The sequence below is a fragment of the Tachyglossus aculeatus genome, chromosome 17, assembly GCF_015852505.1.
Source record: "Tachyglossus aculeatus isolate mTacAcu1 chromosome 17, mTacAcu1.pri, whole genome shotgun sequence".
In the NCBI taxonomy this organism is placed as follows: Eukaryota; Metazoa; Chordata; class Mammalia; order Monotremata; family Tachyglossidae; genus Tachyglossus; species Tachyglossus aculeatus.
Genome location: NC_052082.1, coordinates 42,883,465 through 42,909,202, shown reverse-complemented (window position 1 = coordinate 42,909,202; position 25,738 = coordinate 42,883,465). Strand labels below are relative to the sequence as shown.

The 25,738-nt window shown below is 48.1% G+C and overlaps 1 protein-coding gene across 1 annotated transcript in view; it reads left to right on the top strand.

Moving 5' to 3' along the window:
* Window positions 1-13,578, top strand: part of AATF (apoptosis antagonizing transcription factor) — a 108,039-nt gene extending 94,461 nt beyond the window's left edge. The window contains exon 12 of the mRNA XM_038759741.1: window positions 13,113-13,578. Coding sequence (XP_038615669.1) covers window positions 13,113-13,176 — 64 coding nt within the window. The 3' untranslated portion in view covers window positions 13,177-13,578. The remainder of the gene's footprint in view (window positions 1-13,112) is intronic.
* The last annotated feature ends 12,160 nt before the right edge of the window (window positions 13,579-25,738 follow it).

The window sequence follows — 25,738 nt, the reverse complement described above, 5'->3', positions numbered from 1 at the left end:
TATTTGAGTGCTTACTCTGTGAAAAGCACTGTACTAAGCAGACACGTTACTGAGCCACCGTTTTCTCCAGTTTGTCCGGTCAAGCGCCACGCCAACCTGTCCCAATTGGGGAGTGGGAGAGGGAGAGCCAAATACTTCAATACTCAGTTACCGGAGGTGGCTGGGAAGGGGGAATGGAAAGCAACTGATAACTATGCGATAGCCAGGGAGCCGGGAGGGCATTAGACTCATTTCTTATCAGTGATGAAGGTGTAGGAGCCCTCGGGGTTGTCCTTGACCAGGGAGAAGACGACCTTCCCGGAGGTGAAGGTGCTCAGGAGGAGACTCTCCAGCTGGCTTAGATGGGCATCAAAGAAATCTCCATAGGTCACTCAAGGCTTGAGATCTGGTGGTCCTTCAGAAAACAATCATGTTAGGAGAAGATGGCTTGCTTCACAGGGATTGCAGGGTTGTTCTTGCCCTTCTGGGTGCTGCATGAAGCCATTCAGTGTGTTGAATTATTGGAGGATGCTGTAGTACGGGAGCAGTTGGAGAAGGACCTAGTGGATAGAGCACAGGCCTGGGAGTTTCAGGGTCCTGGACTCTAATCCTGGCTCTGCCACTTATCTGCTGTGTGACCTTGGGCAAGTCAGTTCACTTCTCTGTGCCTCAACTGTGAAATGGGGATTAAGACGATGAGCCCCATGTGGGACGTGGACTGTGTCCAACCTGATTAGCTTGTATCTACCCTAGTGCTTAGCACAGTGCTGGGCACATAGCAAGCATTTAACAAATACCGTAAAAAAAGAAAGGAATAGTTGTGCGTGCCCCCCCCCCCCCACCCCCATATTGCCTTTTGAATCCTCACTTTGATCTTGTGTCCCTTGGGGAATGTCCAGTCTGTTATTTAACCCCCTTTGGTACTGTATATTTATAGCCTAGGAGACTAAGGTTCTTACTGTATATTTATAGCCTAGGAGACTAAGGTTCTAGTCCTATCTCAGCAAATGGGAATGCTTTCCGGGGCTCTGGCATCAATGGGCAAGGTTTCTGGGGTATTATGTTCTAGATACAGTATGGACAGATAGGATATAGGCCCTTTCCTGGGGCTCTGAGTCTAAGAAGGAGGAAGAACAGGAATTTAATCCGCATTTTACAGATGATGAAGCTGAGGCACCGAGAAGTTGCCCATGGTTACCTGGCAGGCAGGTGGCAGAGGCGGGCTTAGACCCCAGGCCCTCTGACTCTCAGGCCTAGCCTCTTTCCATAGGCTACTGCTTGTCTCAGCAAAGGACCCTGTAGGATGTTCCTCCAGGTGGATGGGCCCAGAAGGGATCCGAAAAACACCTGGGCAGCGAGACTGCAAGGCAAGTGCTTGCTTTGTGATGGTGCTCCTGCCTAGTACTGATAATGTGCTGTGGGCACTTTGGCTGTCAGTGGGTCTTGCACAGAATGGGGCAAAAACTCCATCTTTTCACCCCCTTTGCAATGCGTTGCCCAGCTGCCCACCTTTTGGGTCACTGTACTCAGTGCCCTAGCAGAAATATGCCTGGCAGGATTGAGAGTGTGAATGGTGCAACCCCAAACATCAGTTCCATTGCACAGGCTCCCGGTCCTCCATTCTCGGCGAGAGATGCCACACGTCTGTTTGAGAAGTAGCTTGCCCTAGTGGAAAAAGCACAGACCTGGCAGTCAGAAGACCTGAGTTCTGTTCCCAGCTCTGCCACCTGCGTGCCCTAGTAACCATGGGCAAGCCCAACTTGGAATACTCCGCACTCAGATCAAAAATTTTCATGGGCATCTCAGAAGTTAATGCCATCACTGAATTCTGCCTCCTAGGCAGGATGCCATCTAATGATGCACGGATAAAGAAGCAGAAAACCAAATTAAGATGGCTAGTGTATTGTTTGAAAGGTCGACAGTGTGGAGCAATGGCATAGTATCAAATCTCATACCAAAGTAATCAATCAGTGGCAGAGCTGGTAAATGTGATCCCTGCCTATAAGGAGCTTAAAGTCTACAAGAAGGAAGGATTTTCAGTGCCATGGTAGTGTCTTCTAACCTTCCATATCACCCGGACGTTCTAACCCACTACCAAAGGCACGTGTGGTCTCTCGAGTGGTTTCAGCAGGATCATCCAGGAACCAGACTAGATCTGGCAGGGAACAGGTCTGCAGTACAAGTCTCTTGTACCCTCCCAAGGGCATAGTACAGTGCTGTGCACATAATAGGCACTCAGTAAATACCACTGATTGATTGATCTCAAGGCAGGACTACCAGAAATGAGGCCTTGGAACTTGAGCCAGTTCACACTCTGCTGGCCAGGATTTGGGCTGAGAAGGCTGTCCCTAGAAGCCTAAGAGGTTGCTCTTTGGTGACCCAAAATGAAGCCCCGGTAAAGAAGTATGGCAGAATGCCGTAAAGACCGAGCGGGACAGAGTCTCAGATGGTAGTAGCGGAAAGAGCACAGGCTTGGGAGTCAGAGTCGTGGGTTCTAATCCCGGCTGCGCCAGTTGTCTGCTGTGTGGCCTCGGGCAAGTCACTTAACTTCTCTGTGCCCCAGTTACCTCATCTGTAAAATGGGGACTAGGACTGTGAGCCCCACGCGGGACAACCTGATCACCTCGTATCCCCCCCAGTGCTTGGAAAAGGGCCTTGCACATAGTAAGCGCTTAACAAATGCCATCATTATTCTAGGGCTTAGAACAGTGCTTGGCACATAGTCCTCCTCCTCCAGGAGGCCTTCCCAGACTGAGCCCCTTCCATCCTCTTCCCCTCGTCCCCCTCTCCATCCCCCCATCTTACCTCCTTCCCTTCCCCACAGCACCTATATATATGTATATATGTTTGTACATAATTATTACTCTATTTTACTTGTACATATCTATTCTATTTATTTTATTTTGTATGTTTGGTTTTGTTCTCTGTCTCCCCCTTTTAGACTGTGAGCCCACTGTTGGGTAGGGACTGTCTCTATATGCTGCCAACTTGTACTTCCCAAGCGCTTAGTACAGTGCTCTGCACACAGTAAGCGCTCAATAAATACAATTGATTGATTGATAGTAGGTGCTTAACAGATACCATCATTATTATTAATGGTATTCAGACATAGCTGCGGGCTGGGTGTAGGGACCCAGCAGCAGAGGAAGAAAATAGATCAGCCTGTGGTGCTGCAGTCAGCTGAAAGGTTGTCGTCCCAGAGCAGAGGCTTTGGGGAATTTGGGAGAAAAAGTCAGATTAGAAAACAGCAGTGGGCCCTCCAAGCAGCAACCACACCATGAAGGAAGGGAAGCTCTCTCTGTAAAGCCAGTGGGAAAATGGATCACTGGGTATGGATGGGTCTGATCAGTCATACCTGCATCTACGGATTGGATCTGCCAGTCAAAAGCATCAGCGTCGACTATGAAGGAAAGTCTTGTATCTTGCTGGGAGACGGCTTTTCTGTTTGGTGTTCAGAGGTAAGAAGAGCTGCAGAAGATCCCAGCCACGTGATTTGCAAGAGTCATTAAGTATTTGAATGCCCAGGGTGTGCTGCTTGGAAATTTGCTAGGTAGGAGAAGAAATCAGATAATCTTACAGTTTTGTAAAACAAATCCCATTTAAGAAGCCCATTTTGCCGGTAAAGGAAGCTAAGGAAAGATGTATTTTTTATTGCCTTTTTTTTGGCTCTATTAAATTCTTTTTATCTGAAGAATTTAGGGTTCAGATTTGATCCCGGCCAAGTCAGAAGTCCGCAGTAGTGGCAGCCGTGGAATTAGAACTCCCAAATTCCTGCTTCCCGGTTGTGTGATTTGTCCCTTGGGCCTGCTGCTTCCCTAATCAAACTGTGCTGTGCTCCACTGTGTCTGCTAATTCTTCCCTTGCCTGTTGTGGAGAAATTACCCATGCCAAATCCCATTTTTATAGCAGTTAATATCTATATACTTATATCTATTTTGCCCACAAAAAGATTCCCATGTGGGAGTTTCCTAAGTGTGTGTGTGTGTGTGTGTGTGTGTGTGTGTGTGTGCACGCGCGCGTGCCTTTAATCAAGAAAATCTAGTGGCATTTGATTTGTTTACCCTCGTGTTCTCAGGCCCCGCAGTATTTCCTCACAAAGGCAGAAAAGTTGGATTCAGATCCCTGGAAGTAGTGACTTAAGACACCGTTTGAGGATTGAAACATTCTCTACAGATTTCCTACCTTGGCTGCATTTGTGTAGTTCTGTGTACGGTACAAACAGTGACTCAGGTCTCCAGCTAGGTGCTAAGCAAAAGAGCGCTTTTTTATGGTATTTGTTAAGCACTTCTTATGTGCTAGGCACTATGCTAAGCTAAGTAGGTACAAGATAATCAGGTTGGACACAGTCCATGTTCCACATGGTGCTCACAGTCTTAATCCCAATTTTACAGGTGAGGTAATGGGGGCACAGAGAAGTTGAGTGAGTTGTCCAAAGTCACACAGCAGACGTGGCGGAGCAGGGATTAGAACCCAGGTCCTTCTGATTCCCAGGCCCATGTTCATATCCAGTAGTCCATGCTTGCACTGCTGGCAGGTGGGAGGAAGCCCAATGCCTCCATTAGTCCATTATTCAGGATATTACCTGAGGGAATTGCCATCTCAGTCCTGTTCTGAGCCCCACCTGAGATTCAACTTTGTTCACATTTGGAGAATTGGTAGAAGACAGAATTGGTTTGAGGTAGAATGGGGAGAATATAACCTAGAAAAACAGGAATGGGCACCTGCATGGCTGAATGTATACATTCATTGACAAGTAATGGCAAGTAATTGACAAGTAATGACAAGTCTCCCCCTCCTAGACTGTGAGCCCGTTGTTGGGTAGGGACCGTCTCTAGAAGTTGCCAACTTGTACATCCCAAGCGCTTAATACAGTACTGTACACACAGTAAGCGCTCAATAAACACGATTGATTGAATGAATGAAAGTAATGTGGCCCAGTGGCCAGATCACAGACCCGGAAGTCAGAAGGCCCTGGGTTCTAATTCCAGCTCCATCATTTATCTGCAGTATGACCTTTGGCAAGTCACTTCACTTCTCCAAGCCTCAGTTCCCTCATCTATAAAATGGGGAATGGGGATTCAATACCTGTTCTTCCTCCTACTTAGATTGTGAACCCCATGTGGGACCTGATGATATTCTGTATACCTCAGTGCTAAGAACAGTCCTGTGGCACATGGTGAGCATATAACAAATACCACAGTTATTATTATTATTATACATTGGGCATAAGTGCTTAGTGTAGTGCTCTGCACACAGTAAGTGCTCAATACTATTTACTGGTGGAGTTGGGTACATGCAGTTGTATTATTTAAAGTATAACCATTCATCTACCTTGTTTTTTTTTTAACATACACATGTATTCTGCCTAAACACAAATCCACCTATACACACGGTTTATGGAAAATGACTGAATTACCACCCTCCTCCCTGCCCCTCCCCCTAGAAACAGGTTTTATGATATATAGTAAAAATATTAAATTAGAAAATGCCTCACTAAGGGTTATAAAATCTTACTACAGTAGAGATAGGTAATTATCCCCTCTATAGCCCAAATGACAGTTTAAAAGAAATAAAAATGTTAGTGCTCATTACTTGCTTTTGTAGGTTGCAATAAAGGGTAAGTTAAGATTTTAATTCAAGGAAGAGCCCCTGCCATCGACCTTCTGCCTCTCTCTACCTCAGGTGTAAGTTCTGTTAATTACTCTGTACAGGTTATTTCCTTGTGTAGAACTAATACCAATATAGCTGGTGCTAATTCTCTTTTTCTCCAGTGGACAGTCCCACCGGTAGTTGAGTTGTGGTATGTTTGTGGGGAGGGGGCGGTGAGGGGCGGGAATGCATTTCAGTTCACTGACTCAAATCTTGATTCTTAATGTGATTGGGAGGGGGAATTATGTATTAAAAAAATGCCAAGTTCATTATGCATAGCCTTAAGGGGGCCGAGAGTATTAAACCCTACACTTACCCTGGAGAATGAGAACGGAGACAAGGTTAACCTGAAGGATTGATAGCTCGCCTCTCTGCATGGATAAGCCCTGGTTAGAAAAGATGCTGCGGGGAACCAGATCCGTGCAATGGGAAAAAAAAAACTGACTTCTGATTCCTTCAGGTAGATTGGGGCTTTTTAGGCTGTCTTTTTCTTTTTTTCCCCTTCATTCCTCTTTTTTGGATGTTGACACCTAGCTTGCCGGGGCTGTGAAGTCAGCATGTTTCCCAGAAAGGCCTGGATCTCCCTTCTTAGGGAGCAGCTGGGACCATGGACATTTACCTCCGGCCTTGGGAGGGAGAGTGAGCCTGAGGCACCTCAGACTTTTTCCTTTTGCCTACAGAACTGCCCCTTTGGGCGAGGGCATGTTTCTGCCTCACAGGAAGATGCCGTCAACCGTGAGGTATTTCTGATCTCGAGAGCAATTTGGGATGAGCCTTGTACAGTAGGATCTTCTTCATGCAGCCATTGTGGGAGCCAGTGCCTCAGGCTCCATCTTATTGCATTTACCCATCACGAACAGAACTGCCCTGCAAGGAAAAGAGTGAGCAGTCTTTCTTTTTTTTTTGATGGTATTTGTGAAGCGCTTACTATGTGCAAAGCACTGTTCTAAGCGCTGGGGGATACAAGGTCATCAGGTTGTCCTACATGGGGCTCACAATCTTAATCCCCATTTCACAGATGAGGGAAGTGAGGCACAGAGAAGTTAAGTGACTTGCCCAAAGTTAGGAGTAAGGAGCCTGGACTCAGTAGGACTCGGTAGCATCCAACTGTAACTTCAGGGTTTTCTCCCCAGACGTCAGCCTTAAACTGAAATTCAGCCAGTGCCCGAAACCTGTGAAGTTCTCGCCTCGTTGATGTGGTATTCCACTGTAGGATTTCGGTTCCCAGATGAGTTGTTTCTCATCTAGTCTGCTGCCAAATCCCGCTGGTTTTTCCTACTCGGCATTCCCCAGATTTGCCCCTTCCTCTCAAAGCGCTTTCACCACGGTACAAACTCTGGCCAGCCCACAGCTAGACTATTGTATCGGCCTCCTCGCTGACCTCCCCACTCCAGTCTGTACTACATGCTGCTGCACAGGTTATCATCCTGAAGTGTCCCGTGCACCACATCTCTCCTCCAAGCCCTCCACTGGCTTCCTGGTCTCTTCTCAATCAGCATCAAAACTTTCCCATCTGGATCCCCCTTGCCTGCCTTCTCTCTTCACCCACTCTTCCCCAACTCAAATTTTCTTCTTCCCAAGCCAGCTGTCCAACACTACCTCACTCTGGACCCTCCCACTCCGTCCCTTTGCTCTCACTGTTCAATCAATCAGTCAGTCAGTCATTTTTGTTGACTGACTTTGTTGAGTGCTTACTTTGTGAAGAGCACTGTACTAAGCCCTTGGGAGAGTACAATATAACAGAGTTGGTAGATATGGTCCCTGCCCACAGGGCACTCCCCGATTTGGAACTCCCTCCCTCTCCACAACAGACATGTCACAGCTCTCTCCACGCTCAAATCTCTCCTTTAGTCCCACCTCCCCCAACAGACTTTCTCCAATTAATTTCCCAGCACCCTGAACCATATCACCCCGTCAGCCAATTCTCTTCATTGTGAAGTGAATTACAACCTCCGAAGCACTCATGTATCTGTGCCCAATTCATTTATTTTTGACTACTGTAGTTGTCAATGTTTTTGTGTTTGTCTCTCTTCTTGAAAGTTCAGATTCCTTGTGGGCAGGGTGTCCCTTTAGTATTTTGGACTTCCCAAGCACCTAGTGATCAATCAGTGGTATTTATTGAGCCTTACTGTGTGAAGAGCACTGTACTAAGTACCTATGAGGTACAAAATAACAGAGTTGGTAGATATGTTCCCTAGCCACCAGGAGCTTACAGTCTGAAGACAGTGCACGATACAGTGCATTGCCTCAATACCTGTTCTTTGGCACCCACGCACCTCCCTTCTCTCCCCCCCGTTAGATGATGGCCCCCATGTGGGACAGAAACTGTGGCCGTCCTGATTATCTTATATCTATCCCAGTGCTTAGTACAGTGCCTAAAGGCACATAGTAAGCACTTAACAAATACCACTGTCATCATCCTGATGACTGTACGAAGTGGTTACTCAGTACCAGTGGTGTGCTGCGCCATCCACACTCTCAACACCCTGGCCTCAATCAATCAATCAATCAATCATATTTATTGAGCACTTACTATGTGCAGAGCACTGTACTAAGCACTTGGGAAGTACAAATTGGCATCACACAGAGACAGTCCCTACCCAACAGTGGGCTCACAGTCTAAAAGGGGGAGACAGAGAACAGAACCAAACATACCAACAAAATAAAGTAGGATAGAAATGTACAAGTAAAATAAATAAATAAATAAATAAATAGAGTAATAAATATGTACAACCATATATACATATATACAGGTGCTGTGGGGAAGGGAAGGAGGTAAGACGGGGGGATGGAGAGGGGGACGAGGGGGAGAGGAAAGAAGGGGCTCAGTCTGGGAAGGCCTCCTGGAGGAGGTGAGCTGTCAGCAGGGCCTTGAAGGGAGGAAGAGAGCTAGCTTGGCGGATGGGCAGAGGGAGGGCATTCCAGGCCCGGGGGATGACATGGGCCGGGGGTCGATGGCGGGACAGGCGAGAGCGAGGTACAGTGAGGAGATTAGTGGTGGAGGAGCGGAGGGTGCGGGCTGGGCAGTAGAAGGAGAGAAGGGAGGTGAGGTAGGAGGGGGCGAGGTGATGGACAGCCTTGAAGCCCAGGGTGAGGAGTTTCTGCCTGATGCGCAGATTGATCGGTAGCCATTGGAGGTTTTTGAGGAGGGGAGTAATATGTCCAGAGCGTTTCTGGACAAAGATAATCCGGGCAGCAGCATGAAGTATGGATTGAAGTGGAGAGAGACACGAGGATGGGAGATCAGAGAGAAGGCTAGTGCAGTAGTCCAGACGAGATAGGATGAGAGCTTGAATGAGCAGGGTAGCAGTTTGGATGGAGAGGAAAGGGCGGATCTTGGCAATGTTGCGGAGCTGAGACCGGCAGGTTTTGGTGACGGCTTGGATGTGAGGGGTGAATGAGAGAGCAGAGTCGAGGATGACACCAAGGTTGCGGGCTTGTGAGACGGGAAGGATGGTAGTGCCGTCAACAGAGATGGGAAAGTCAGGGAGAGGACAAGGTTTGGGAGGGAAGACAAGGAGCTCAGTCTTCGACATGTTGAGCTTTAGGTGGCGGGCGGACATCCAGATGGAGATGTCCTGAAGGCAGGAGGAGATGCGAGCCTGGAGGGAGGGGGAGAGAGCAGGGGCAGAGATGTAGATCTGGGTGTCATCAGCGTAGAGTGTCATCAGCGTAGAGTGTCATCAGCGTAGAACACCACCTCAACACCACCTGCATCACCAAATCCCACATCATTCTTTGTGAGGCAGTTGGCCAAGCCTCAGGTGCAGTCTCTGTCCTCTCAGAAATCAGCCTAGGGGTGAAACCCATGAATTAGGAAGGCGCGGAGGACAAACCCAGCACTGGGCCCAGAAAAGCTCACTTGTGTCCGAGAGCCAGGCTCAGGATTATTACAAACTTGGCCCTCCATATGGTTTGTGGACCACTGGTTTCAGAGCCAGGGGAGACACCCTCTCACAAAGTCACCTCAACCCCCTGAGTGGTCCTCAGAGGATAGTGGGATTTGTCAGGACTAGCACCACCCAGAAAGGGGAAACGGGCCACTTAGCAAATGCTTATCAAGGACCCAGAAACTGAGGGGGTGTATTGAGCACTTGGAGGCCATTTTCCGAGCAACGGAGATCCCCCTCTGCTCTTGTGGAAGCGGTCCAAGGGGCAGCCGTGACTCCCGGTGGATTCTTCCACGGTAGAATGAGTGAAGGGCTTGTGTCGGGAATGAACCGCTGCTTTTCACTGTGGTGCAAAGACTGAGATAAAGGCGATTTGCCTTCCCCTGAGGGGCTTAGCTCTGCTGCAGTCCTGCCCATTCAGCCAGGGATCTAGCCACCCCGCCAAGAGAGGTGTCACATGATGTGGCTTAATTTTCTTTTGGGTTCCAGCAGAGGAGCCTCTGGGTGGATCAAAAGCTTTGGGCTTGTCATGGCTGGGTTCAGAGGTGGAGATGGGACCCATCTTGGGATGTACCTCCCAAGCGCTTAGTACAGTGCTCTGCACACAGTAAGCACTCAGTAAATACGATTGAATGAATGAAAGGATGAGAGGCGAGCGAGGAGCACGGGGCAAGGGGTTTGAGGAAGCAGGCTAATGTGATGCTTGTGTACTAGGGAAAGGGGTTTTGTGGCCCAATGTTCTGCCTCTTATTTGCTCACTGAACCATCTGATTCAGCACCCTCTGGTCAGTAAGATTCGTCAAGAATGCCAGTCACCAAAGACTATTTCCATGGATGGAGATTGTCTTTGGGGGAAGTGACTACTGTATAAACTGGAGTGTAGTTTGTGCGTGTGTTTTCACATGTACAGACACACACCCCGGTCATGTGGAATGAAGTCTCTGGATAACTGCTGTTACCAGCATTAATAGTAATAATAATGGTATTCGTTAAGCGCTTACTATGTGCCAGGCACTGTACTAAGCGCTGGGGTGGATGCAAGCAAATCGGGTTGGACACAGTCCTTGTCCCACATGGGGCTCGCAGTGTCAATCCCCAGTTTTCAGATGAGGTAACTGAGGCCCAGAGAAGCGAAGTGACTTACCCAAGGTCCCACAGCAGATCCCGGATTAGAACCCTTGACCCTCCTACTCTCAGGTCCGTGCTCTATCCACTAGGCCATGCTGCTTGAGATGCAGCCCGAATATGTGCCTTCACCTTTGGGCGGGCACTGTACTTCTAAAGGGTTTTTGAGAGGTGAATGAAATCTGTAACATTGGGATATCCTAAAAAAAAAAAAAAGAATTGAAACCATTCAGCTTCCCGAGTTACTTGGACAAAAAGAGCGGCATGTGTTTGTCAGCTTTGCCCACCTGAGTGTGAAATGATGTTTTATGAAAACACCGGTTTCAGCACTCGGCTCTCCTCCACTCTTGACACGTGAACCCCGCTGCGGACAGTAAACTGCCGCTTCCTGCCCAGAAATTTCCCTGAGATCGTAGTACGGGGTGGAAGCGTTTGCTCAGTGGTAATGATGGGGTTTTGGCATCTGCAAGCAGGGCGAGGTGGGAAGGGTGTCATTGCCAGGGACTAAACAGCATCAAGCTCTGCATTTCTTTCTTGTCAAATGACGGTGCCTTAAAGTCACATTGTCCTTTTTGTCCGAGAGACTGTCCCCTTTCCACGATCCAGTTTCTCAGTGGAAATAGCTGGAGACTTGTATGTTCTGGTTGATAGGCAGCGGGCACCAGATCGGATGAGCCCTGGTGAGGGCACATCCTGCCAGTTTCAATGTGGTGGAGGGGGTGATTCGAAAGCTGGCTCTGGCGAGAAGCCTGAGGATCATTTGCATTTCATCAGCGGCTGCTCTCGTCCCTTTGTGAAGGCTTGCCCGAGGGCCCTTAGAAAGGCAACCTCTGCCTGGAAGGAGAGCACGAAAGGTCACTGGACCCATTTCTCGGGCTCCACCCCCTAAAGATTAGGATCATATAATGACCCAGCATGTCATCTTTTTCAGGAAAAAATTCTTTGGACCTTGCCCACTGTAACTTGGTGATTTCTTTTTCCACTCTGATCAGGGGTTTTGGTGTCACCCTGTTCAGAAGTACATCTGGAAGACTCCAAATGCTGTCAGATGGCCATTCTTTTCATTCTAGCCCAGTGTTCTTGCCAAACTCAAATCCTTTTCAGATATTTTTTTTAAAACCAGGTTTTGTTTGTAATCATCATAATAATGATTGGTTTGTAGTAAGTGCTTTAGTCACTTAATAATAATGATGGCATTTGTTAAGCGCTTACTATGTGCAAAGTACTGTTCTAAGTGACTTCTCTGGGCCTGCCTCCAGTGTCCTCATCTGTAAAATGGGGTTTCAGTACTTTTTCTCCGCCCTTAACAAATTCCAAAATCGTTATGATTGTTACTATTAATAATAGTAATGATGAGTGTGGGGGTAGACATATGATAATCAGATCAGAAACATGGAACTTCTAATCGTGCAGTTTGCATAAGCCTGCACCTCTGCAGGCTAGAAGCCAACTCCAACAGCAGCAAGGATTAAAACCCAAATTTGGCCTGTTGGGATTTTATCAGGAATCCCATTTCCTTGTTGGCTTTATGTTCGGTAGCTATTTGCCAGAACTGCCCCTCTTGGGCAAGTTTTAGTACGTCTGAGGTTCCCGTACCTTGGCCCACTATCATCCCTCGTTTCTCAGCTCGCCATCATCCCTCGATTCTTTCTCATTTGGTGGAAGTGGGCGTAACCCCAGTGATGGGCTTGGACCCCAGTGGATGCAGCCATGGTTGTGGCCACCCCACCCCACGGTAATGAAATAAGTGGGCACCACCTTCCCCTCACATAGCATGTGCCGTGTCCTGGAGGTGGATCTCCATATGCCCATGGTCAGTAGAAGAAAACAGACGTGGTTTACCACCTCCATTTTTAGGGCTTAGTGAATTTTTTATTTTTAAAAGCACAATCCAACCTCAGAAAGGAATGTCAGTCCCATTCTCTAGTCAAGAGGAGAGTGTTGGAGCATGATTGGAGGGATGAAAAAAACCCGATTCTGCTCGTGGAACAGCTGTACATAGGATATTAATTGGAATCTTGTTGCTGGGTCATTTTCATTGTTTTTCAAGTACCGTCAAGCCCAAGAAAATGTATGAAAACTAAATTATATTCCCACATCCCATGTCTGATTGAATCCTCCTTATAGTGAGGCGGGCTCATACATCCTATTAAAATATTCAATCTTGTTTTCTTACTTGAAGAGCCTGTCTGTAAAGGGCAAACTTATAGAAAACCTCATTCCCCAGAGACAGGGTATCCAGCGACAGTGGAATATTTGCATATTTCTGTGCAGCATTTGACTGGCTGCTTGCAGGTTCCTTTCCTTCCTTTGTGTCTCTGAATAAGGACCCTGGATTGCATTTGTAATTACCCAGTTGGGTTTTCGGTTGCAGCAGCCGATCAGGGTGATTCCCACCCGGGGATCTGTTTAACCTTGAAAAGTTCCTTAGCATTCTTCTGCTTCTGTCCCCCCCTCTGTGTCTTCTAGGACGGAGCTGTTTCGATCCCTTTTTGGCAGAGTCACCCCTGCTGAAGAAGATCAGCAGAATTAGCACCCTTTCCCCCCATCATCCTTACCCCAAGCCCCCAATCCGGCCCTGTGACTTCCCTTCCGTGTGGATGCCCTGGAGAGACAAGAGATTCCCAGTTGCCCCGAACCACAACCCAGTTGACTCCCGGCGTTGACCCCCAGCAGAGGTGATGGTGGTACCCAACCTTCCTCCGAGAGGCGAAGTTAAGGTGGGAGCTGGCTGAGTCCCAGGGAAGGACCACCGCCTTGGGCACGATCTCAGGGAGCCCCGTGACCCCCGGATCGCAGAGAGCTGGGCGCCTCGCTTCTAGGCCTCAGTTGCTTCGGGTGTCCGAGGACTTCCTGAAAATGCACAGTGGACACTGTTACTCCGTTTGGTTACCGTTGTGTGAAGCTGATAATAAACGTTTGGTGAGCACCGGTAGCATGTGGGATCATGATTAAATGTTCTGTTTGGAAGTGGAAGAGTTAGGAATGTTCTGTAAAGCCGGTGACTGTATGCCCTGGGAGGAGACAGGTAGGTACTGCAGGTAGGTGTGAGCCCACTTAGCCCGAGAACACCGGTCAGAACTTCCCTCTGTCTCTAATAGCTCTGAGTGGCAGGGGGTGCCAGGAATTTCCTGTGGGGGGAGAGAGGGAATTTTCAGTGAGGGCATGTCTCTGCTGAATAGTGATCCTTCTCAGTTTTCCCTTTAGCTGCGATGGGTTCTTTCAGCATCTGCGTTCCATTCCCACCACTCATGTCCCCGGTGTAAATCTGGCAGGAGGAGATGATTCACTTGTTTTTCATCTGAAGGTCAAAAGCTGGAAATTAAATCCCCATAAGGGGGATTTATTGGCCTGCTGTGGTCAATCTGCAATGAAGATGATCTTGCATAAGTAATGCATGCAGATGGACCTGGCAGGGCACGTTACATAAGTTATTCTTTTGGGTGCCTGAGTCCGATAGGAGATTCCAAAAGTGCCAACTGGGTGTGATTGGGTCTGGCACGTACGTATCCACTCTGCGTTAAGGAGTGCTCTTTAGAATTACGTTGAGTCTCAAAACAGGGACCACATTTTCACACTTTGACACTGAATCCTCAATAGCTCGATGTCCAGTGAAGCTTTGTGTAAAATGTCCGAAGGCTGAGAATTCAGCGTGGTCAGGACTGAGCTTCAAAGGCACCCGAACCCTTCTGTACCATAAACTAGCTTTCTGGGTGCTAGACGCAGGTCAGGCACAGAGGTGGGAGGAGAGGCGTCTTGCCTCAAAGGAATTGGCTCTTTGTATCTGATGATTTGCCATTCACATCTTGAGCTCAGCTCTCAGGGAAGGCTAACATTTTGTGTGTTGCTCTATTTCCTAAATATGTCAATCACAAATGCACAATCTCCACCCCCATCCCACTCCCCTCCCGCCAATGATCTCCGTTTTGAAAGGTAAACAAGGATCCTTTGAGTCGGGCATCGTGGACGTGCGGACAATGCAGATTATAACAGTAAGTAAATAACTTCCAGCAAGTGCTTTATTACTGAAGTTTCTGAGCACAGGACATCATCGGCAGCCCACAGATTTTTAAAGGAATCAAGGTTTTATCACAATTGTATCTTTTGAGAAGAGGACTGCGGTTTAAATGTTTGTTCTGAAATATTTGGAGCAAAATGCACTCAATTTAAATTGAATGAAAAGCCAGGAGTGATGTGAAATACAGAACGGGCAGAGGAGCTTTCGGTAAAAAGAGGCCTGTCTTTTAAAATTCAGAATGCCACCCTCCTTCCAGCCAAGAATAAATTGGAAACTATTTTAATTGACACGGATACTGCAATTCAACTGTTACTAGAAAGACAGATTAGTTGATTGATTTGCATTTTAATAAAACTAATACTTTACATTTTGGTGGATTTTTAAATGAGTTCGGAACGGTTATCTAGAGTTTCGATCCCGAGCCCTTTTCAGAGTTGACTGAAGAAGTCCTCTCCTTTGTATGGAGTTTGCTTATTTTATTTTGGAACAGCTGACGACTCTTAATACATTCACAGGCCACAGACCATGAAGAGCCCACCGTCCCAGTGTGGGAACCCAAGGGAAGAATTTTTTTTTTGGTACGTGCCAGCTAACGGGTTCTATCTGCAGCATGGCTGCATCTCTTACCATACTTTCGTCTGCCTCATTCACAGACGCAGGAGCCGGCGATGGTTAATTCTGTTTCTTTTTTTCAGGGTGTGTGAGTCCCTCGCCAGTCCTGATTTTAAGGGACTCCAAGTTACTGAACAATAATGGATAAAGGGTAAGAAAGGGTGCCTTGCTCTCCCAGGCACCCTGAGAGTCAGTTTCTGCTTCTAAGAAGTGGAGAGAATTCTTACCATCCACCTTTGCCACTGTGCTAATGCTTTGGATGCTTCCAATTCAAGGCTGTAGCAGAATATAGGGGCAGCACCAAGTCCCCTCCTTTCCTTGTTTCCTCCTCTCCCATTTCTGGATTCTGGACTTCGTTGGCCCATCTAGCTGATCCTCCTCTCTCACCTCTCTTGCCATTGTTAGGATAAATGTTTTTTCATTCCTTAGATTTTGGGACTTATTTTGTACTGTACGCCTAGCGCCTGCCAACTCTGTACCCTTCCAAGAGCTTAGTACAGTGCTCTGCACATAGTAAGCACTCAGTAAATGCCATTGATGGTTTGCTACATTGATTTAGCTTGAACTGGCGTGAGTTTTTGGTTTGTTTTGGGACAACCTGATCACCTTGTAACCTCCCCAGCGCTTAGAACAGTGCTTTGCACATAGTACACGCTTAATAAATGCCATCATTACTGTTATTATTATTATTTGCAACATCTCCCCAGTAGGGTGGTTTGCTTGCAGTGTTTTAGCCTCCTTTTTGAAGCAGCAAATAAATGATGTTGGATGAAGCCTGCTTGACACCAGAGGGCCTCATTGGATATCTCAGTCCCGATTAGCCCTTCCCCTAGCACTAGTCGCTTGGCCGCCTCCCGGATCCGTGGTCCAGCCGTGGCAAATCCTGGCTGAGCAGATTGACACAAAAATTTCCCGGTGATTTTTTTTTTTTCCAGCAGGCTCAGGGCCAGTTGGCTTGTTAAAAAAAAAACCTCATCCAGAATATCTCCAAAGCCCACAAATCCTCATCCCCCAAAGGGCTCTGGAACCGCCGTTTCATCATCCCAGCCTTCCCGTAGTGTTGCCTGGATTGTTTTCACTGATGGATTTTGGAAGCGTCAGTGCCACGATGGACTTTTCCTGTAGCCCGGGCGCAGGCAGAAACTGCTTGTTTCAGCCCAGTTGTTTGAAATGAGAAGGGCCGGTTCCCATCGTGGCTCTGGTTTCGGCCTTCCAGACCCCAAAATGTTGAGTTTTTGGCTCCGATTTCCCTGGCGACGAACTCAGGTGTCCTCCAGTGTGCATGTGGTCCCATGTTCTTTATGACTTTTCCCATCAACCGTGTTTGACAAACACATTTAATACAGGATTTTCAATGCTATCTGGCGTTAGTGACCAGGTGGACCAAGTCTCCTTCTGTAGTTGTCATACAGGAGACTGGGACTTTCTTTGTTGTTTCCTCAAATTATTTCCCCCTGTAAGATTTTGTTTTATCGTGAAAAGCCATACGGTTCCGCAAACCTCCCACCTCTGTTACAGGTTACTACCTTATTTTCTTTTCAGGCTGCTCTCTTCTCCCTTTTGCATAACCCCTCAAAAATAATTGCCAGTAATTTGTAAGTTCATTAGCTAATTCTCTTTAAGACCCTGGGATCTATATCGCCCTGCTGACTTGTATATGTTCAATTTGTCCAACAGGTCTATTGATGAAGTCTTCATTACCCTCTCCTCTCCTTGGCAAGTGTGTGTGTTGTAAATGCAAAGTGAGCATGCCTTATCTAACTTTTGTTTTTCTTGTATGTCGATAGATTTCCTTTAGAACCCCTCCTCCACCCAGGAAGGGCAGCTAAGGATGTGCCGGCACTGCCGAGCTCTGAGTTCACAGGTGAGAAAATCACAGGTTAAGAAAACAAAAGGTAACATTTTTGTGTCACGTGGTGAGTTGGGTCGGTGCCGCGTCGGATCTTCTGACGGCGGTCCCTAAAAACTGCCGGGATGTTTTCCTGCCTTTTGTAGTTTTGACTAATTTGGAGCTGTAGGCCATAAGCTCTCGGGGCAGGGATTGTGTCTCCCAACTCGGTTGTATTGTGCTCTCCCACAGAAAGTTCTCAACAAATACCTTTGAATGATTGAACCAGGCCTCTTAGAGCTAAGGATTTGTGTCCGGAGAGGCTGCCCGGGTGCATTTCCTTCCCTGTGAAGTGACTCCAGGTGTTAAGAATCCTTCCCCCCGCCCTCCTCCCCCATCCCCACTTCCTGTGCGTTGTACAGTTGAGCCTTTCTCCTGGGCAGAAGGATGGTTGCCTGTTGCTGAGTTCAGCACTGGCAAACTCCGGAGCAGCAGCCAGTCTGCGTGTTTAGGATCGTGGGGATGAAGCCCATAGTTTCATCCCCTTGTTTTGTGGGGGGCTACCTGTTCCCCCTCCCCTCCAGGTAAGAGAGTTGCTGGTATGAAGCTGAAGCCTCAGCAGCTCCAATTCACGGCTTCCCCCCCAACCTCATTGGAACTGAAGGCTCTGGACCCTCCTGGTTCACCAGCCTCATGTCCTACCTGTGGGCCCTACCTGTGTCTATTAGTCGGTCCTGTGTATTGAACGCTTACTGCGTGCAGAGCACTGTACTAGGCACTGGAGACAATTCAATATGACAGACATAGTCCCTGCCCACAACGAGCTTACGGCCTAGCCAATCAATCGATGGTATTTATTGAGCACTTACTGCGTGCAGAGCCCTGTTGGAAAGAAGCGCAGGAGGGTTGGTAGGCCCGATCTTGCCCACAGGGAGCTTACAGTCTGTTGGTCCTCCCCCTCCCACCTCAGGTGTCTTCTGTGGCCCCCTAGTTATGCATCTGCTTGTCCCTCTCCACAGCTCCATGGGGGTGGCGAGGTGGGTCTTGCAGGTCTACTGGCCCAGGCGGCTGATGTCTGCAGACCCACCTTCCCATCCCCATGATTTTCTGAACCTCCCGCTTCCTTCCCTTCCCTAGGAAGACTGCCTTCTCCATCTGTGTCCACTCCTCTGCTCCCCCTGCCCCACACCCCCCCATCCAACCCCATCTCCCTCAAGATTCAGAATGAATAGCTTTGCCGGTAGAGGTACTACTTCTCATTGAGAGCCTGAGGTTGACCTCAGTTTAGGGGTATTAGACTTCAGAGGCTGGGAGGAACTGAGGAGGAAAAGAGAGGGAGAGAACAGGGGGAGAAAGAGCAGGAAATTGTGAGGAGTCCAGGGAAGGAAAGAAGGCACTTCATATCTTGCTGCCCTGTCTTCACTGCCCCCAGCTGACATCACCAGCCAAATAAGAACATGACTCTCTGCGTTACGTAGAAGAGCGGGAAGGTTGACACGCTGTGGTCTCTGTAGAGAGTGACCTGATCCATCATATGATTCCCGGAGGCTCCGGATCTGAATCCCTTAGCCCGGTCTCATTGCCAGCGGGAGCCGTCACCCCTAGTTTCCTTATGGCTCCCTTTATATTTGAAGGCCGAAAGGGCCGCTCACCGTAACACAGTTCTGGGTTCCGTTTCCAGACACTCCAGGGCTGAGAGAGACCAGCCACCCTGGTGACCTTAGCCCACTGGGCCAAGTGCTCACGCAGCTGTGGGTCTCGAGGGACATGGCTCTTCAGGGCAGGGTTGGGAATCAATCAGTCCATGAAAGTAAGAGGGCAGGCACCTCAAGTTCACCCTGGGTCACAAGCGTGTGAGAAACCAGGCCGAAAGATCCGTTGTTTTGGGTCAGGTCATGAGAATTCGCTGCTGTTTGGCACAGAGCAATTAGCCTACTGCTATGAGAGATCCATGCGCCCTAAATCCGCTCTAGGGCAATGTTTAAAACCTCCACGGAGAGGACAGTGAGCCCCTTGCCCCCGGCTAGGCTCCGACCCACCCATCTAACGAGCCCGTCCTCTGTCCACGGAGCAATTCCAAGCCTGCATCACTGCTTCGATTTCTGGGAGATCATCAAGATTGATTTTTCTCCACTTGACTGTTTCCACAGCACTTAAGTACATAGGTTTAAACTCTATTCCTTCCCCTTACCAGTAGTACGTGTCTCCCCTGCTAGACTGCTATTCATTCCTTCACTCGTATGTCTTGAGCGCTTTCTGTGTGCCAAGCACAATACTAAGCGCTTGGGAGAGTTCAGTGCAGCAATAAATACATTTCCTGCCCACAACAAGCTTACAGTTCCTTGGGGGCAGGAATTGTGTCTAACTTGATTGTGCTGTCCCAAGCACTTTGTACAGGGCTCTGCCCTTAGTACTCAGGAAATATCATTGATTGATTGAGGCCCTGGAATATAAGGATTGTTCTCCACCCCTTTATTTTCTGATCCCATCTCCGTCACTCTCCTGATGTGTGACACTGGGCAAGTCACTTCACTCCTCTGGGCTTCAGTTCCCTAATCGGTAAAATGGAGATTACGAATGTGAGCCCCATTGAGGGACGGGGACTGTGTCCAACCCCATTTGCTTGTATCCCCCATGGCACTTAGTAATAATAATAGTAGTAATGATGATGGCATTTGTTAAGCGCTTACTATGTGCTTCTCACTTCTAAGCGCTGGGGAAGATAACAAGGTGATCAGATTGTCCCACGTGGGGCTCACAGTCTTCATCCCCATTTTACGGATGAGGGAACTGAGGCACAGAGAAGTTCAGTGACTTGCCCAAAGTCACCCAGCTGAGAATTGGCAGAGCCGGGATTTGAACCCATGACCTCTGACTCCCAAGCCTGTGCTCCTTCCATTGAGCCACGCTGCTTCTCTGTACAGTAGAATGCCTGGCACATAGTAAGCACTTAATAAATGCCATAATCATCAATCATCATCATCTTTAAAGTGGAGATTCAGTATCCGTTCTCCCTCCTGCTCAAACTGTGAATCCATGTGGGAAGGCGACTGTGCCCGACCTGAATAATCTTGAATCTGCTGTAGCTTTTTAGTCCAGTGCCTGGCTCATTGTGAGTGCTGAACAAAGACCATTGATTGATCATTGGTATTATTTTATGGGGTTGCAAGGGAAAGTCAATGGACTGCTTCCCAACTTTGTACGTCTGAAAGAGCCTCTCGGTTCCTTACCTGGCCTGAGCCAGAAAGGCTGGCGGGAGGAGCAGACCTCATGGCGGGCTGCAGGTGACCCCCGGACCTCTCCCTCCCACGTAGGATGGTGCTGGCAACTGACTGTGAGCCCACTGTTGGGTAGGGACTGTCTCTATATGTTGCCAACTTGTACCTCCCAAGTGCTTAGTACAGTGCTCTGCACACAGTAAGCGCTCAATAAATACGATTGATGATGATGATGACCCTGTTGGGCTTTGGAATTCTCTCCCAGTTTGACTCGTGTGTCTTTTCAAGTTGCAGCATGTTGCACTTGGTTTCGAGAGCTGAATGTAATGTTAAAAAGCTAATATGAAACACTCTAAATGCACTAACTTGTACTTCATATTGTTCGAAGCGATAAGCAGTGAAGAGAGATATGAAGCTCCACTAAGGATGTTTTGAGTTTACCTAGGCTTCAAGCAATCATTCCGCTCCCTTCCCCTCTTTGGAAGGCTTGATCTACTGGCCACTAGTCTACTGTGTGACCTTGGGCAAGTCTCTTAACATCTCTGTGCCTCAATTCTCTCAACCGCAAAATGAGGATTGACTGTGGGCCTCATGTGGGACATGGACTGTGTCCAACCTGATTTCTTTGTATCTAACCCAGCGCTTAGAACAGTGTGTGCCACGTAGTAAGCTCTTAACAAATACTGTTAAAAAATATATATATGTATGTGTGTGTGTATGTATAGAGAACTGGGAAAGGAGGTTCCCTAGGCTCATGAACTGCCATTGCTACGAAGGTTGTAGTTGTGTGGAGGGCTCATTGTGGGCAGGGATTGTGACTGTTTAATTGTTATATTGTACTCTCCCAAGTGCTTAGTACAGTGCTTTGCACACAGTAAGTGCTGAATAAATACGATTAAATGAGTGGAGGATGGGTCCCTTGGTATTGTCTCTGCCTGGGAAAGGACCCGTGGTTCCAGGGCAAGTGTTGGCTTCTGTGAGTCTCCTGAGAGCCAGGAGCTGGAACCAGCATGTCTCTCTTGGCTGTGGGTGAGGCACCCCAGGACTCTAGGCAGAGGACCCCTCCTCCGCCAGCAGCTCGCGGCTCTCATCAGGACGCACTTTTGCCAGTCGCAGCCTTGGAGATGGGATCGGTTCCTGAAGCCCTTCCCCATTACAGATCTTAAACCAGGCATTTTCCTTGCTGACAAGGGGCCAAGGACGGCTTAATTGAAACCAGAATAGACCGAGACCCATCTCGGGGCTGCCGTTCTAGGACTCCATTCATCACGAGGAGACTCGGGCTTTCTCTTCCTCACTGCCATAGCAGTGGATAGACCCCATAATCATCCGGCCATTAGGTCATGGCCTTGACTAGTGTTAGGCAGGCAAGAGAGTGGGGGCGGTGGGCAAACGGGAGGATCTTTTCCTTCAGCAGGAAGGGTGATGGTTTGGGGGAAGCCGCCCCGAAGGATGCCAGAGCAGTCCAGGCTCCCCCTGGCCTCGCCACCCACTCTGTGGGCAACAGCGGCCAACAACCGCTGAAACACAGGCTGCGGGGGGCAAAGCCAGACACGTTCTTATGGGTACCGGGTGTGAGCAGCGGTCCAAGGTCTTGCTCCCAAAGTCAAGTACGAGCCACCGGCAAGCTCCGTCTCCCCAGTAAAATGACTAATTCTCCAGTGATTCATGATATGATTGCTAATGAGAAGCTTTGTGGGGATTCGTCTTACCTGCCCAGGCAGTTTGCCAGGCGGAAGAGGCTGTGAGGAGAACCCTTGGTTTCCCCCTGCATCCTCCTCATTCAGCCCCCACCCCCCCTCCTCTCCCGGTCCCCCCCCCTCCCCAGAAGAAAATTTCAACTTTCAGACAAACAACTTCATTTACAAGTGTGTCTCTAATTAGCTGCAGAATTAGTAAAGCTGAGTTTCCCCCCACAGATCGGAGAAACCCTCCAGGGAGACTGGTGGAATAGAGAGAATCGCATTTCCAATTATTTTGTTGAATTGCTAATTTAGTTATTGTGCCTGGTGTAATTGTGATGGGTATTGGGTGTGCAATTCAATTTGTTTTAAATATTTGTGGGAAGGCTGATCAGTAATAGAGCTGACCTATTTTGTGGCCCAGATTGAGAGGAAAGACTAAAACAAAAACAGCTACAAAGATACAGTTTGTTTCCATTTTTATTTTGATCTCTCTCATCCCTCTTAAGACTGTTGATGCAACAAAAGGCTTAAAGGAAAAGATGATAGCACTTTGATCTCCAGCTTTTGAAAGCTACGGCTCACTGCCACTTTCCCTTGCATTTTTTCTAGGCAGATATTTTAAGCTAAAGAGTTTTTAATAAATTTCCGGAGTTCAGTAGTTTCCCTCGCCTGAATTTTATTGTGTGTGAAGGTGATTTATGTATTTAACCCCCAAGGTGCTGTTTTGACAAATTCATAAAAATAGAGGAACTGCTCTGTATCTGCTGATGCGATTTGAATAGATACCCAGGCTTGCTGTTCATTAGAATGTGTAGTTCTAGAGTGGCTGGCAGGGAAAAATGTTTAAATTCACAACTCTCACAGTTGTTTTTTTGTGGGTAATCTTTCTTAGAGTATTTAAGCAGAAAAGCTGGGCTAGGGCAGTTAGGTCCGGTGAAGTTGCTTACTTCAAAATACGGTTGAACCTTTTGCCTCTAAGCACCCTCTGTGTCGAATATGAACTTGGCTGTGTACTCCTTAAAGTGCTTCAATAGCTAGGTTCTCGTCCCAGCTCTGCCGCATGTCTGATGTGTGACCTTGGACAATTGACTTAACTTCTCTGTGCCTCAGTTACCTCAGGGTCCAATTTGGTGACCTTGCATTTACCCCAGCACTTAGAACAGTGCTTGGCACATTGTAAGCGCTTAATAAGTACCATAATAATAATTATTAGTATTTTTATTGTACCAAGGACTTAGTACAGTGCTCTGCAAACAGTAAGGGCTTAGTAAATGTCATTGATGTGCTTCCCAGGGATCTTCCAATAATGGTTCTTTTTTGCACTTCAGCCTCGGAGATGCCGAGTTCTGAAATGGGCACACCTGGGAGAGGAGCCGGTGGAGGTGGGAGGCCAGAGTGGCTGAGAGAGAGGTGGGTAGGTGGACTGCTGCTGCCCACCGCTAAAAGAAGCGCCTGTGTTCTGTATCGTCTTGCCAGTGTGGAAGCAGCTTGAGGGTGGGTTCAGCAGGATCAAAGTTCAAAGGGAAAGAAATGGGCTCCAAATTTTGGCCCCTTTCCCTTTTTTAAAAACCAGTCAGTGATCTTTTTAAAGAATAAACTGATGCATCAGTGGCTAGAACGGGAACAGTAATTTTTTTATTAGAGAGTGAATTCTATCAAGACACATCACTGACTAGTAGGGGAACTAATGGTTTCCCTCATGCCCCAGGGGCACGCTCCTCAGGGAATAGGGAGGAAGAGCTTTTTCATGGGCACACCCAGGGCTCAGGAGCCCTGAGCCTCGGGGTTAGGATGGGCCAAAGACGCTGACGCTGAGCAGGTCTCCGGGAGAGGCACCCCAATCAGAGATGGGGTATAAATGCTGACTTGGGGCCAGGATTGGGGAAAATACTGATGTCACGGGCCTGCAGAGCGGGAGAGGAGAGCGCTCTTATCTAGATCCAGGCAAAAAATACACAACACAATTCACAACACTTGACACAGGTCATACAACAGACATGTGGCGGAGCTGGGATTAGAACCCAGGTCCTTCCGACTCCCAGGCTTGTTCCATTGTGACTAAGCGGGAGTCCCGCCCGAGGAGGGGAAGGGGGCATTTTCACCCTCAGTTCGTCCCTGGAATTGGCACCTGTGGCCTTTTGGCCCTGGGAGACCCTGAAACCCTTGTGGAGCCAAACTCATTTCCTGGGTGGGTCTTACCACTGAAGTGCCCAAGTCCGAGCCAGGAACCGAATGGAGAGCTTACCCACCCTCGACTGCTTGAAAAGAGGATTGGAGCCAGGCCTGAACCCTGGGCGAGGGGAACATCTCGGAGAAAAACAGAAGTTCTTATCGGTATTTGCTGTTCTTTCTCCTGTGCCGCTTGAATTGAAGTCAGTTTGTGCTTTCAGGTATTTTTGCCCCTCGGTTCTGCTGCCTTGGATCATCGGCTTACGTTTGGTGATGTACGTCTGAACGGATGTGCTTCTGGATCTAGTTACCTTTCCTCCCTTCTCTCCACATCCTGTGGCATCAACCCTCGCCCAGAGTCGGCATTCAGCTGGGCAAAGCAGTGTTTCTGAAAGAAACATGATGGAGTTTGATGTGCCTTCCCAAGGTAGGTGTGGGGGTTATTATTATAAGTAACGTTTAATAAGTCCTTACTTATATACAGTGCACTGTAGTATTAAGTGCTAGGGAGAAATACAAGGGCATTGATTCTTACCAGGACCCTGGCTCACAGCGGCGGGAGGAAAGATGCAGGACCAGAGATTGCCATGTAGACACAAAGGAGGCAAGTTCAAGTCCAATGATAAAAATGGCACAGAAAATGTTTGTTAAAAAGCATGCTCAATCCTGGGTGCGAGGGGCAAGCCCTGAGTTAAGGCAGAGCCGCATGGGGGAACGCAAGCCTGGACTGGCTGCATCCATATACTGAGAACCAACTGTTTCTTCCAATAGCACACTGCGCTCTATCCAGACCGTCTCAAACACAGACTCCCCTAGCATCATCATCATCATCAATCGTATTTATTGAGCGCTTACTATGTGCAGAGCCCTTGGCTTTTTCACTGTTCTGCTTTAGGCTTGGAATAGTCCTGGGTAGCCAGAGATAGAGACTGCCCTCGGCCCAATTTGCCTCATTAGTTGGTTTAGATTGAGGCACCTAATGGACTAGTGGACTCAGAAGACCACCCCCCGGCCATTCATTCCTTCAGTCATATTTATTGAGCGCTTACTGTGTGCAAAGCACTGTACTAAGCGCTTGGGAGAGTACAGTATAACAAACACACATTCCTGACAACAAAGAGCTCATTAGAGAAGCAGCGTGGCTCAGTGGAAAGAGCCCGGGCTTTGGAGTCAGAGGTCATGGGTTCAAATCCCGGCTCCACCACTTGTCAGCTGTGTGACTTTGGGCAAGTCACTTCTCTGAGCCTGTTACCTCATCTGTGAAATGGGGATGATGACTGTGAGCCCCCGTGGGACAACCTGATCACCTTGTAACCTCCCTAGCGCTTAGAACAGTGCTCTGCACATAGTAAGCGCTTAATAAATGCTACAATTATTATTATTATAGTTTAGAGGGGGACTTCCCACTATCACATATCCAACTTAGGAGCCTCTGCTCCAGACTAAATATTTTGGACGTTTTCATCCACTGTCATATTCAGCCAGGGAGGGGCTGAGTAATTTTCTGTCAGTCAGTCAGTTGTATTAATTGAGCACTTACTGTGTGCAAAGCACTGGACTAGGTG